Source organism: Halichoerus grypus, chromosome 5 (genome assembly GCF_964656455.1).
Source record: "Halichoerus grypus chromosome 5, mHalGry1.hap1.1, whole genome shotgun sequence".
Classification (NCBI taxonomy): domain Eukaryota; kingdom Metazoa; phylum Chordata; class Mammalia; order Carnivora; family Phocidae; genus Halichoerus; species Halichoerus grypus.
In genome coordinates, this window is record NC_135716.1 from 170,745,666 (window position 1) to 170,760,528 (window position 14,863).

Consider the following 14,863-nt stretch of genomic DNA (forward strand, 5'->3'; position numbering starts at 1 on the left):
GGACTTCTTGTATCTCTACTCCTGACTGTTCCCCTGACTCCAGACTCATGCGTCCAACTGCCTGCTTGATGTTTAGGAGGCACCTCTACCTCATCTCCAAAACGGAACTCTCAGTCTCACCCCAGACCAGCTCTTCCTGTAGTCTGCCCATCTCACTTAGTGGCAGCTCTGTCTTTGTTGTTGCTCAGGCCAGACCCCTGGATCCCCACTTTCTCTCACATCCATTCCACCTGCAAGTCATGCTGGCTTACCTTCACACTGTGTCCGGAATCCAATTCCTTCTCACCACCTCTGCTTTTCCTGCCTTTTCCGAGCCATCATCCTCTCCCTCCAGGGTTATTAGAGCAATTCCCTGTCTCCCCACTTCCACCCCTGCCCCGCCCCGTGATGGTTAGTTTTCTGTGTCAACGTGACCCAGGTAGATACTCGGTTATTCAAACGCTCATCTAGGTGTTGCTGCGAAGGTATTTTGTAGATGCGGTTAACATCTACAATCAGTGGACTTTAAGTAAAGGAGATGACCGTCGATAATCTGGGTGGGCCTCATCCAGTCAGTGAAAGGCCTGAGGAGCAAAACTGCGGTTCTCAACGAAGAAGGCATCTGCCTCTGGATGTGGCGTCGGCTCCTGCCCGAGAGTTTCCAGCCAGCCAGCCTCCCTGCAGACTTTGGATTTGCCAGCCAAATCATGTAAGCCAATTCCTCGAAATAAATCTCTTAATATATATGCTAGTGGTTCTGTTTCTCTGGAGGAGCCCTGACGAATATACTCCCAGACATCGTTCTACAGAGCACTCAGACTGATCCTTTTAAAAGTCACATCACGGCACTTGTGTTCTCAAACACTCCCAGGGCTTTCATCTCATTCAAAGAACAGCCGAAGTCTTTATCATGGCCTGCAGAGGACCCCGGTTCTTCCCACTCTTGTTCTCTCCGCCTCAGCCTCCCTGGCCTCCTCGCTGCTCCTTGAACCCGCCAGGTGTCCGTGGCCTTTACTCCCGTTGTCCCCTCTGCCTGTACAGTTCTTTCTCCAGTGAGCCACTCACTGCTGCCTTCCCATCGATGTTTACTCGCCTGTCACCTTCTCAATGGGGCCTTCCCTCACCACCCCGTTTTTGCAAATTGATGATTTTTTTTTTTTTTAAAGATTTTATTTATTTATTTGACAGAGAGATAGACAGAAGAGCACAAGCAGAGGTAATGGCAGAGGGAGGGGGAGAAGCAGGCTCTGCACAGAGCAGGGAGCCCGATGCGGGACTCGATCCCAGGACCCTGAGATCGTGACCTGAGCCGAAGGCAGATGCTTAACCATCTGAGCCACCCAGGCGCCCTGATGATTTTTTTTTTTTTAACCTATGTCTGTACCTGCGTAACTGCCACCTAGATCAAGGTGTGCAATGTTTCCAGCCCTTCCTGTAGTTCCCTGGTCCACTTCCTGGAAATAACCACTCGTGACCTCCAGCACCATTGATTGATTTGGCTGTTCTTGATCTTTTTAAAAATGAAATCTTAGATGGGGCACCTGGGTGGCTCAGTCGGTTAAGCGTCTGATTTCTGCTCAGGTCGTGATCTTGTGGTCCTGGGATCGGGTCCGAGTAGGGCTCCCTGCTCAGCAGGGAGGTTGCTTTTCCCTCTGCCTCTGCCCTTCCCCCCACTCCTGTGCTCTCTCCCTCTCTCAAATAAATAAAATTAGAAAAAAAAAAAAGAAAGACTATGCACTCTTCTGTGCCCCCTCCTCTATTTTAAAATTACAGCACAGCCCCCCTGCCCTGAGAACTCTCCAGAGCCTTCGCCCACTAATTTTCCTCATGGTTTCATCTCCACCAAACATATTTGTATTCAGTTGTTTAAGCGCCTATTTGCCCCCACCAGAATGAGAACTCCACGTGGACAAGGCTTTTTGTTTTGTTCATCGCTGTATTCTCAGCGCCTGGTGAACTGCCCACCACTCGTAGGCAGTCAATGCATATTTGTTCAGGAAATAATGAGTCTCCATTTTCTAGATGATGATGTTGAGGCTCAGAGAGCTGAAGCAACTTCCCCATGTCACACAGCATTGGTGGCAGAGACAGGATTTGAACTGTCCTCTGCCTGAACCCAAAGATTTTGCTCTTAACCTGCGGCGTTAGTCCCTCCATGAATGAGAATCTAAGCACTCATATTCATAGGTCTTTATGGAAGGAATGTGTATTGGGCACGGGGGTATTGATTCATTCAGAATATTTTCTGAGTACCTACTGTCTGCCAGGCAGTGTACTAGCACCCAGGGACATAATAATTAGCATAGACACATCTGTATGTTTGTACCTGTATTTCTGTGTGCATACATGTGTGTTTACTGCAGTGGATAAATACACGCGTGTTTGTGTCTGGAGTGCTTGTCCATATGTGTATTTGCAGGTGTGTGTCTTCTGGTGTGTATGTGAGTATAACTCTGTGCCCAAGTGTGTAGGAAGATGAGAGCACAGTTTTGGGACAGACCACCTGGGTTCTAATCCTGGCTCCTGTCCTTACTAGCGGCGTAACTGTGGGCAATCTTCAAAATGCTGTACCTCAGTTTTCTTATTATCAAATGGGGATCATGCCCGCTGTCCACTTTCTGGCATGCTTTAGGGGATTGCTACTCAAGTTAGAGACAAGATTGGTGCCTGCCCCAGGACTGTTTGTCTCTGGTCTATGACAAGACAGGCACAGAAATTTCAGAAATATTTGTGGCATCGTGATATTTGCCATAGCACCCCAGTGTGAGATCAGGGACTGGTCTCATGTTACAGCGTACAAACAAGTTTGGGTGTTGAGTTCACAGTCAGACCATATACCGATCCACAAAAGACTGGAAATTAAAAACAAAACCAAACAAAACCCCTCAAAAACAAGCCTAGTCTTTCACCACAGGTAGTTTGAGAAGCAGGGGTTTAAAAGATTAAGCAGGACGATACATGTAGAGTACTCAGAACCACGCCTGGCACAGAGGAAGGATTCTGAGGGTTCCCTGTGGTCATGCTGTGGGGGTGAGTGTTGTGTGTACGTGACTTGATGTGTATGGGGTGAGTCTGAATATGAGCCTGGAGCTATGGGTGTATGTGTGTGTGTGTGTGCACGAATGTGTGGGTGTGTGCCTGTTTGTAGCTGATGGCAAAAATGAGTGTGTATAAACACATGGGTGCCTCTGGGTGAGAGGGGGGTCTTATGCATGTAGGTGACTATGTAGGGGTGGGGTCTGGGGCAAGGGGATTGGGGCAGGCTCCAGCACATTTCTTGCTGCCTCAGGACCCTCCATCACTGGTGGGGCGGGGGGGGGGGGGCATGGCAGGAGCAGCCATACAAATAGAGTCTCAAGCTTTACCATTGTGCCATCTGGGGGGCAGCAGGGAGGAAGTGTCAGCAGTGGGCGGGGGGGGGGATGGGGAGTGGGGCGTGTGTTACTGGCCCCTGGACTCCGCGTGCTGAGTCATCAGGGATTCTCAGGCAGGGCTGTTCCAAGCAGACACTAGTCTGATGGGATTGGTGAGGACTGGGGGAGGAGGTGGGGGTGGGGGTGACTCTTGCTATAGTCCCACCTGGTGTGGGGGGAGGGGGTTCTGTGACTACGATGCCAAACCTAGTCAGAGTCTTGGGTGGGGGGGAGCTCCTTCTCTGTTTCTCTTTTCTCCTTGGTGACATCTTTTGTCACAGGGATGTCTCTGTCTGTGTGAAATGACTGAGACCGTGGATGCCCATTTAGAGTCAGGAGGGGCAAAGACAGGTTGCAGCTACTCCCTGGGTGGGAAAGAAGAGGGTTGAGAGGAACAAGGGTTTGGTGAGGGAGCTGGGGAGGGGGCAGGAGACCTGGGTCAGTGTCTCTGAGCTGGAGCAACCCCCCATGAGATTGTGCTGGATCTCGGAATGGGCAGGAGAGTCTAGGGGGAGCCCGGGGTGGACCAGGGACTGGGGCAGGTGAACTAGTAAGGGGATCCGGACTTCTCAGAGGAACTGGGCTAGGACAGACAGAAGCTGTCTCTGGCATTGGGTCGGAGGCCCCAGGCTGTTTAAGGCAGGCCTTAAGTTTGCATGCTGGGTTCTAACTGGGCTGTGTGCCTGCAGGTGCTGTGTGGTCCAGCTGACCTCACTGGGGGTTCTCAAATTCTCCTCCGCCCAGTACCCCTAAGCCCCTGATAGGAGCTGGCAACCCTGAGGTCTGTATGTACAAACTGGTATAAAGAATCATTTATTATTGTTTAATATGGTAGTCATGTTTATATTTGCATTACTTACATAGTTAATTCACAAAATATATCTATCTTGACTTGATACCTTTGTATCTGATGTTCCCTCTACGTGGAATGCTTTATCCCTGGCTTCCAGGAGAACTCCTAGGCATGTTGTAATGATCTGAGTACCGACTGGTTTCCTCCATTGACTGGGGACGTCCATAAGTGAGGGCACGTGGGTAAATCTCTACAGCATTCCTGGCACCAGCCTCATGTCTGGCACTCTGTGGGTGCCCAGTTCATGTGCAGTGAGGTGGTACAAATGTCCTGAGAAGCTCTCCAGGGAGGGCTGCACATGTGGGTCATTTTTGTGCCCCCATCGCATCTAATACAGCACCTTTTGTGTAGTTGGAATACAGTCAGTACTTTTCGAATGAATGAATAAGTAAGTATTGAATGAATGAATCAAAAGACAGCCTCCTAGATCCCATTCTCTCTGACTTGCTACCCTATCTTGTTCCCAGGCCCGACTTCAGCCTCAGCCCTGCTCTACCTCTAACCCCCAGAGCATTACCGAAGCGCCGGTTTGCTTCTCCAAGTCTGCTCCCAAGGACACTGGTCCCATGAGATGCTCTCTCTAGAATGGGAAATGCTGCAAATGATAACACCTCCCCTTTTTTTTAAGATTCATTTATTTGCGAGAGAGAGAGAGAGAGAGAGAGAGAGAGAGACTGAGCGAGCAGGGGGAGGGGCAGAGGGAGAGAGAGAGAATCTAGCAGATTCTCCACTGAGCACAGAGCCTGACACAGGGCTTGATCTCATGACCCTGAGATCATAACCCGAGCCAAAACCAAGAGTCGGATGCTTAACTGACTGAGCCACCCAGGTGGCCCGATTACACCTTTTTGGACATGCCCTTTTAGCATATTTAAGGCTCTGCAATATCCTGAAGTAAAGAAATCTGGTCAACTTGCTCAAGTCCAGAATTTGCCCAATGTATTTGACCATGAACCCTCTCTGAATCTGAATCCCCCCAGCCTTTTTCTTTTTTTTAGCGGAACTTCAACTAACATTTATTTGACAAATGTTTATGGAGAATCTACTATGGGTCAGGCGTTGTCCTGCAGAGCGTATGACAGACATGGATCTTGCTTTCTGCCCAGCAAGTTACTAAGAGCGACATCTGTGAGTGCGAAGGACTTGCGATGCTCCATCTCATTTACTCCTCATCTACCCTCTAGGTGTTAGGTATTATTGCCCTATTTTACAGGCATGAAAATGAGGCTTAGCGCTGTTATACGACCTCTCCAAGGACACAGAGCTAACAGATGGCAGAGTTGTGATTCCAAGGCTAGGGTCCAGGACAGCAGAGCTCAAAATCCCAAACATGAGTGAGTGTTCTTAGTATTGCTCCAGTTCCACACCCAACCCCAGCCCAGGCCAAATCCCCGCCCCACCCCTAATCCCCGCCCTAGCCTTGACTCCATTCTTAGCCCTGGAAAACTCCTAGTCATGCTTCAGGATCCTGCTGAGAACTTTTAGGAGCACCCATTTGTTCCCTGGGGAACCTCAGTGGAAAAAAAAAACCACAAACCATGAGTCCAGGTGATAATTTTTACAATTCACATTTATTTTGGAAAAAAAAGTTCTGCTAAAAATACTCCTACAAAGGCATTGGAGTAACAGGGTCAGGGTTGCTCATGGACACAGCTGGTGAGATTTCCCTGGTCACAGCAGTGGGGGTCTGGAAGAGCCAGGTCTGACCCACAGCCCTCGGAACCCCAGCTGCATCACTTCCCGACCCCCCCAGCATTGTCAGGAAAACCCATGTTCACGACCAAAGGAAACAGGGTTCTGTGAAACCCGGCCAGACCCCCTGGCCCCCCGGTTGGGAGCTCTGGCCTACAGGGCCCAGGCTTGAGTGGACACCTGGGAGGGGGAGGAGGGAGTCCAAGTGCTCACTTGCACTGCCCATGGCTCCAGGTTCCAGGAGGCCAAGGTCAAAGAAAAGGTGCCCTGAACAGAGTGCCTCCTGGAGATCTGGGCTTTGATTGGCAAAGGGTCTGATGGGGAGTGGGGCTGAGTGGGGGCCCCTGGTAGCAGCAGAGCGCAGTGTTTATGAGCGCAGGTACTGGGGTCAGAGACCACTAGCTGACTGTGGGACCTGAGAAGGTCCCTGCGCCCATCTCTGAGTCTCCTAGTCCGCGGTGTGGGAATTATAATTGTACCTGGCTCACAGAGCTGTGTGAGGGTTAAGCGAGACAATGTGTATAAAAAAGCGTATTTCCTGGTACACTGTTGGCACTCGAGACATAGCAGCTATGATTAGGATTTGGGGCTGGGCAGGATCCACCAGTAATTACTCTTCTCTGGAGACCAAAGAGGCTGGCTGGCTCTCAGAGAGTGTCCCGGCCAGGCCGACCCTGGGCCAGCCTCAGGGACTCAACTACGTGCCCTCCGCTCACCGGAGTCCCTGTCCATGTCCCCCCGCTCACCAGAGTCCTTGTCCACGGAAGAGAGTGCGGCCAGACTGACCACTAGTTCTGACCAATCCAGACCTGGCCTCCCAGATCCCATAGGCAGTGGCCTCATGGGAAAGGCTGAAGGGGTCCTTGGAATCGGGCAGGGGCTGTGTGGCCACGGACACTGCATCCCAAGGGTCCGTGGGAAGGCACCTGGCTCTGGGGTTTATAGCAAGACCCTATGGGTGCCCAGTGTCAAGACTCTGGCTCTGAACGGGAAGGTGGGCTTGGGGTAGTTTCCTCAGCAAATCCCTTGTCCTACACCTTCCACTCCAAAGAAGTCCCTTCCCAAATGGAGTCACTGGGGCCCCCACTTGGCCTCTGAGCTGGACTGTCGTGCCCACCAGCTAGTAGGCGCTGTGGCCCATGTGCAGGCTTCGCTCGGCTGGGGCACTGGCCCCGCTGGAAACCGGGAGGGCCAGGTGTGGGCATTTCTGCCACCTACCTGGGACAGAAATTCAGCATCACACTCAAAAGGAGGGGTCCTGGGCCCTTGCTAGCGTCCACCTCTGACTCAAAGAATGGAACTTTGCTAGTATTTGATTTTAGCTGTTTTTCTCACTGTCTTTCACTCTCTTTGTGCTCCATCAGCTCTAGGGCCCTCAGCTTTAGGGAGCCATGATGGGCCATGGGACTTGAAGTTTTGAGAACTATCAGTCTAGAATCATATGGTGATGGAATCTGAAAAATGTGAAATCCTTCTGTTAGAATCTTAGAATTATAGAGCTTGCAATCTTAAAATCTTGGAGTCTTTCCTCCGTGGAGTGTTAGACTGGATTCTTGCAGCCTCAGCTGGGCCCCCAGAGTGCATGTCCTGGCTCCGACCTCCTCCCTCTCCCGTCCTCCTCCTCCAGCAGGGGCTGTGAGGCCCTGAGTAGAGGCAGGGTCCTTCGCTGGCTCTTCTCCCTCCCAGGAAAGCCATGTCTGGGTCTGGGCAGCAGAGCTTGGGGGTTGTGGCGTATAGGATGCTCCAGGCCCAGCTGGAAGACCCACCCTGACTTTGCCTGGCCCACCTGGCCAGGTATTGAGGAACAGGCCTGGATTGTAGCCTTGGGAGCTGTGGGGTTTCCATAGGGTGGCTCTGGGTGGGCTGCTGGGCCCCTGTGAAGTATTAAGTTCCTGTTTCTTCTTACTAGATCAGCTTTCCCGAGGCAGCCTTCATGCTGTGAAGCTAAACTCAGAGAGACTCAGGGTCTGGGGGGGGGGGGGGGTCTTTCTAATTTTCCTGAAAGCTTAGCTCAGTCTGAACACATTCCTGAGGGTCAGCCCAGCCCCCACTTCTTGGGTCTTAATCCATGTCTGAGTTCGGGCATCTTATCTGAAGATGTCTTGCTTTTTGCTAATCCCTGTCTACGCCAGACCCTCCCTCCCAGCAGACATCAGGGCACAGGTTGTCATGGGAGAAGTGAAGAGATTTCTGTGTCTGGAGGAATCTCCTGGAGGAGTTTGTTAAAAATAGATGCCCCTGGGGCTGGCCTCGGGGATTCTGACTCAGGGAATCATGGTGCAACCCAGGAATCCGCAAGATGAACGGCCCAGGAGACTCTAACACAGGGGGCCATGGCAGACATGTTGAGAGATCCCATGAGGCGGGAAGGAGGGAACCTAAAGGCAGATGGCTTGGTTGGAATGCTCTGGGAATCTGTTTCCTCACTAGAGGAGAGGGGATGATAACACTGGTAAGAGCCCCACATGGGGGGTCTGGACTATAGACCAGCAGTTACTGCAATGTCTGTGGCATCAAGCTCCTGAGGCGAGCCTCCCACGGCAGCGTCCCTGAGCCTTCCTGTGTCACAGAGCAGAGGCCAAGTCATTGTCCTTGGTTTCCCTTAAAGGGAAACTGGCCAGCTCCAAGGCCACTCTTCACGCCAAGTGTTATGGCAGGAGCCATTTCATGGGAGGCTGGGTCAAGGCCAGCGAGTGGTCTAGGCATGCGTAGTGTGGCTCCCTAACCTCCCCTTGGGTTGTCTCAGCATAACACACTGTTGAAAACAGCAGGACCCCAGACAGACCCTTCCACCATGTCTGGGTAATCTCAGCAGGGCCAGGCCTCCCAGAGCAGAGATGGGCTTCCTGAGCAGTGTGCATGCCACCCATCCAACCCCTAGGCTCTGCTCACCCCTGCACTCTGCTCTGTGCCCCCAGGGCTCCGCCATGATCACCGGCCCGCCTTCCCATGCCACCACCGCCATCCACACCCACTCAACTCGGGTCATGCCTGGCAACTCTCAGCAAGGCCTGGCAGGAATGGGGTGAGCATCAATTGAACACAGCTGAATTAAGAATCAGCACAAGTCCAACCCTGCTGTTGCAAGCAGCTGAAATGACTCTTTGGATTATCTGCCTCAGTGAGTGAGGATGGAAAGTGAAGCGGCAGGGCTTGGGTTCTCCTGGAATAAATGAGGGCTTTTCCAGGGGGCTCTTCCTCCAGGAGGAGAGGGGGAGATGTGAGGGATCCTGCCCCCATCTGATGGCCGAACTGACTGTTCCTCCCAGGACCCACTGCTCCTTCTGCCGCCGCTCTTCTCCTCAAGAACTGGCTGTAGCTAGCCTGGGCATCACATTCAAGCTACCTTACCCTCCTCTTAAATCAACCCTCACTCCCCACCACTCCTTTGGCTCATCCACACACGACTCCTCATGGTTGACCATTCTGGCCTCTGTATCTTTGGTTACATTGTACCTCCCACCTGGAATGACCTCTCTCTCAGTTTCTGTCATTTGCAAGACAGCCTCCTCCATGAAGCCCTCCCTGACAACCCCAGCCCATTTGAGCTCTCTCTTCGTTTACCAGCCAGCATCAGACACCACGTGCTTTATGTCATCTAATCGAGTGTGGTGGAGTGGGCATTGGGAACAGATGAACACAGCCCTGCTCTGCCCCTTCCTGGCTGTGCAATCCTGAGCAAACTACTTCCCCTCTCTGAGTCTCAGTTTCCCCCCTACCCATGGGAGGAAATAGTCCCTCCTCACAGGGCGGTGTTGTACAAAGTGTTTTGCATGCCTGGTGCACCCAGTCCAATTTTCTCATTTCACAAATGGCAGATGGAGGCTCAGTGAGGGCAAATGACTCACCCAGATCCACGTCTCACGTTAGTGACAGGAGCTAGACTGCCACTCTGGGGTCAGGATGCATCTTCCCTAGCATCATGGGGCATCCTGTCCTTTGAATGCATTTACATTATTCTCTCTGGCAAGAATCTTCCAGCCTTTAGTACAGTCTGGGAACCACAGGAACCCGGGAGAGAGACAGGAGTGCCTGAGGGTCTAGCACTGGGTGGGTGTGTGTGTGGGGGGGTGGCCTGGGCCCTGGGTCCTTCCTGGGCTTTAGCCAGGCAGGGGAAGGGCTGCTGGGCAAGCACAGGAGCTGCCAGTCTTCTGGGATGAGCCCCTGATCTGAGAGGGTGCAAGGCTAGTGACTGCACACAATGGGGTGGCAGAGAGCTCCCTGAGAGGTGGCAGCATGGGGACCAACCAGAAATGATGGGGAAAGTCCAGCTGATGCCATCTGAGCAGGAGGCACCGCTGGTTAGTAAACCGCACTGTCCCTTAAGTGTCCCCGACTGCCCTCGCCACCCAGCCCCTATTTCGAGGCTTCTTGGTCTATAGCACTAAGACCATCCTCTTTCTGATAAATCTGCCCACATCTTACCAGGTGATAGAGATTTTGAACATCATCCCCCAGGAAGAGCCCTGCTGATTAACAATAACCCCATCTGGGGGGCCTCGTGGGCAGTAGGAATACCAGCCTGGCCCTCCACAAATCTGCTTGTCACACCCCCTGAGAGCAGCTGGTCCCCATTTCCATGGTGCCCTGGCCCCTGTTCACAAGGCAGCTTTCTTTCCCCCGGTACCAACTGTGTGCAGAGCAGCCGGAAACTCCTCTGACACTGCTGGGCAGGTGGGGGCTGGCACTTGGGGAGGTTGAGCCAGGAAAGGATTAGTAACCAGGCAGCGGGAGGCTCAGAGCTGTGTGCCCAGGCGAGTGGGCCGCATCAGTGGAAGGCGCTTGGCAGCATGGCTTGCCCCTCCCCACCGAGCAGCGAGCAAGAGGGGGTGGGGGGGGCTGCCCTGGCGGCAGGGAGAGGTGGGCATCCGCCCGCACCCGAGATAGTCACAGTGATATCTGTTAACCCTGAAGTGGGGACACAGAGGGTCTGGGTAGCACCCTCACTCCGAGAAGCAGGCACATGGGGGCCCAGGCCCACTGAGGACTCGGCCCTCAAGGGTGGATGGGCAGACGAGCTGGCTAGCAGACACCAGCCTTGCAGCTTAGGACAGGAAGCCATCTGACAGCAAGCACCGAGTGCCAGCCCCCTGTGGGGCCCCAGAGTAGTGGGGGGCGGGCTGGGGAGATGGAGTTAATCTGAGGAGCATCAGGGCAGCTCCCTCCAGAAGGTGACCTTGTGTGCTGGGACAGCTGCCACCCGTGCTGGGCAGCTTTGGGGCACAAAGGGCGGCTGGCTGGGCCAAGGCTGGCCAGTTCGTGGGCAGCCAGCCAATGCCTTCCCTGTGGCTCACTCTGCTGTTCCCCCCAGGGGCCCCTGCTCCCCTCTTAATCCCTTCCTTCCCTTTCCATCTTGGGTTCTGGAGAACAGGTGAGTGACAGACGACAGGCTGGTTCAGGCTGCCCCACGGGCCACCTGCGGCCGGGATCCTTCCCACGGGTCAGTCTGCATGGACAAAGGGGGACGGTCCCGAGATGTGGAGTCTCTGCCTCTCCCTCCCCAGCTAGACTTGATATCCACAGCACATCCTCCAACCACCCCCCCCCCCCCCGCCGCCGCCTCCTCCTTCCACACAAAGATTTCTGATTACATGTGAGTAGGAGCGCATTTACACAGAGATTAGCGTTGACCAGGATAAGGTGATCTTACCTGTGGCTATGACTGGGGGGGTGGGGTCCATGGGTGCTCCAGGACCCCCACACTGCCACTATCACAGCTTACATAACACCCCGACCCCCTTCCTCTGGCCCGGGAGAGCCGAGTGCACCCCTGTCCACTCCCTGCTCCCGATGCCTCCCGTAGAGGATACCCCTGCTTTGCAGGGCATCGGACGCTGAACTCTGAGCCACTCTCAACTTGCTTCTTTTGTTGCCTGTGCTTTGGACAAGCCAGAGCCAGAAAGGCCACGTGGACCTTTGGGGTCCTCCATGTGTTTTCTTAGCCCCGGGCCTTCTAGAACCCCGAGGAAGAAAGGGTCCCTTAGAAGAGCACCATGGGTCACTGGACATGTCCCAGGGTGTCAGGGTCTCTCTTGGAACTTACAGAGAACAGGGGTCATTTTATAACTAAAGTGTTTATTTCCATTCAGTTCACTAACCGATTGTTCTGCTCACATGCCTGCTTGTTTGCTCATAGGAGGGAGTGTGTGGCCAGACCCCAGGGCTGATGGATTTCCACCCCCCCACCGCCCCCCGCCCCGGGGCTAAGACCTTGAGACTTGGGTAAAGTTGTGGGGGGTGGGGGGGGAAGGGGGTCGGAGAGAAACCATACGCTTTCCCCTGGTAGAGGAAAGGAGCGTCTGCGCACGTCTCTGAGGGTGACACTCTGCAGGGCTGGGCTATCACAGTGAATGATCCAGGGCCCGGCTTAGGCTCCCAGAGGCGAAACTGGGTTCTGGCCATCTGAGGGCGCTCAGGAAACTCCAAGGGGCCTATTTGCCTGGGAGGCACTGGGCAAGGAGGGTGGAGAAGAGGATAAGGTGTGTGGTTCTGCAGCCCTAGGGCCTGCTTCCTTCTCAATCTGGTGCTTTCAAAAGCAATCCTGGGTGGCGGGCTCCTCCACCCTGGCCCCTCATCCTCCCAAACCTCACTCAGTCTCTGAATGGCCCAGATGGGCCCTGTGGCAGTTGGCTTTGGTGAGACCTGGCAGCGGGGGGGATCTCTCTGCAGGGGGAGGAGGGAAGAGTGTCAATGAAAACCATATAAAAAATCCAGAAATGTGCATATAAAATCTCGCCCTTGGTGTATTGCCTAAGTCAGTAAGCAGAAAGCACCTTCTTCTGGGAGAAGGATCAAGTCCTCAAAAGGTAGGAAATGTCAAAGTGTCACTTCATTGTCATAAAAAAAAAACCCCAACAAACAAACCCCCCAAACCAAATCCACCCCTGACCAAAATACCCCCGAGTCCACGAATTGCTGTAAACAAACCCAAATGCAGGAGCAATCCTTCTCAGTGGCAGTCATAGCTGATGGCAGTCACCCTGCGACAAGCCTCCAGGCGGGGCTGCCGGGCACCGCGCATGTGCGACAGGGACGTGGCGCTGCAGTCTTGGGGGGCCGGTCATCCTCAGGAAGGCTGACCTTTCCGGTGTCCCCACGGTCTCCCTGACTGAGGAGGACAAAAGCCCCCTTTCAGCCCCATGAGCCGACAGGAGAAACGAGTCTTTTTCATCGGAGTTTCTGAAATAGTCTCCAAAGACAGAAATTCTCCGGTTTGCCCAGCGGCCGCGGGAATGGCTCCCGTGGTGGCTGCCCGTCTGCCCGCCTGCCCCGTCTGCCTGGCATGTGGCTGCTGGGTGAGGCCTGGAAGAGCAGCCCAGGGACGGGAGAGAAGGGTGGCCCCTGTCTCTCCCTTCACATTGGTTTTCCTGAAACTGTTTCTTGGCTCTGGCCAGGTCGCCTTCCCAGAGGGAGTTGGAGAGAAACTGCTTTTGGTGTCCGATTGGGACAAATCGCGTGGATCTCCCAAGCCCTTTTTTTTTTTTCCCCTAAGAACAATGATCGCTTTCCTTATGAGAATCCTCTTTAAAAAATATTCCTTGTATTTCCCGCCCCCTCCCAGGATCTGTTTCCTTTTGTCCCCGTTCCCTTTTTTCCATCATCTGAGTTGCACATATTCCTGGTGACATCTCATGGCTGGAGCGCTGCTCGGTTCTTCCTGCTGCCCGTGGCCTCCTGGCAGGTGGCTGAGCCTGCGGTGGACGTGGACGGAGAACCAGGGGGCCGGCGTGTGGGGCGGAGGGGGCGGGGGCCTGGAGGAAGAGGTGAGCCGAGGCAGGTGAACGTCAAACCTCCACAGACTGGATCTGGTTCATCTGTGCCCGCATCACCTGGATACTGTTCAGGATTTTTTTCTGGTGGCCAGCCAAGGTGACCCCAACCCGGAGAATGTCCCTTTGGGAGAGAAGCATGTGTGTTAGGGAAATGTGGGGGTGGTGGGGGACTTGGGGCCAGGTGGAGAGCTGCCTGGGCTTCTCCAGGGGTTTCCTGCTGAAGAGAGCAAAGGAGGGGGTGAGTGGGTGGATTCCCAGTGTTGGAGTGACTAGTGGGGATGGAAGGAGCACGAGAATGGGAGTCAGGACACTCAGGGGCACGGGGTCTCCTCTACTTCAGGGAAGGAGAAGGGAACTTGCATTTATGAAGTACCCACTCACTTTATATCCCTTTGATCTTCCTAACAACCTCCGGTTTACAGAAGACAACTGGGGCTCGGGGAGGTTCTGATTTGCACTTGGCCACAGGCAGACCTGGGTATCGATCTGAATGTGACTCCAGAGTTGGCCATCTTGCTCCTTGGTCCCACACATCCCTGCTGGGACACTACCTATTCCTCGCCCTCCAGAGCCCCCTGCTTGGTGGGATGGCTGGGGAGGAGTACTGGTAACGGTGGGTGGAGGCAGCTGGGCACTTACTCCATCATCATCTGTGACACAACATCGAAGGAGGTGAAGCCGGCATTGGCGAAGCTCTCCTTGTACTGCCCCATCTTGATGGCCTCCAGCCACTCGTCCACCGTGTTAAAGCTGGTGTAGTCGGGGATGGTGCGGTCCAGCAGCGGCAGGTTGATTCTGGAGGCGGGGGTGGGCAACAGAGATGGTTAGGGCAGGTGCCGGGAGAGGGGCGAGGGTGAGCATGGGCGCCACTGCAGCTTTGTACCGGCACGTGTGTATCCACCTGCGTGGACAAAGGTGAGTGTATATGTATGTATTTCTGTGTGAGAGTGGGTGTGCGTTTGCACCTACATCAATGAGCACATGTATGCGCGTGAGGATGTGAGCGTGAGTGTGTGTGCAGGACTCAATGCTGAGGCCACCTGGAAAGCCCGGGGATGCCTCTGAAGGGGCTGCTGGGAGGCTGGACACAGTGGTGAGGAACGAGATGCTCCTCCAAGCCTCTGATTGTCAGGAGGAGGGAGTTCGGCCGGACT

General features: G+C 54.0%; 1 protein-coding gene across 3 annotated transcripts in view; it reads right to left on the reverse strand.

Moving 5' to 3' along the window:
- Nucleotides 1-13,578: 13,578 nt before the first annotated feature.
- Nucleotides 13,579-14,863, reverse strand: part of EPHB2 (EPH receptor B2) — a 182,680-nt gene continuing 181,395 nt past the window's right edge. For all 3 annotated transcript variants that reach the window (XM_036093078.2, XM_036093077.2, XM_036093079.2), the window contains exons 15-16: nucleotides 14,349-14,504; nucleotides 13,579-13,830 (exon numbers count right to left, since the gene is read on the reverse strand). In XM_036093078.2, the coding sequence (XP_035948971.2) occupies nucleotides 13,722-13,830; nucleotides 14,349-14,504 (265 nt within the window). In that variant the 3' untranslated portion in view covers nucleotides 13,579-13,721. The remainder of the gene's footprint in view (nucleotides 13,831-14,348; nucleotides 14,505-14,863) is intronic.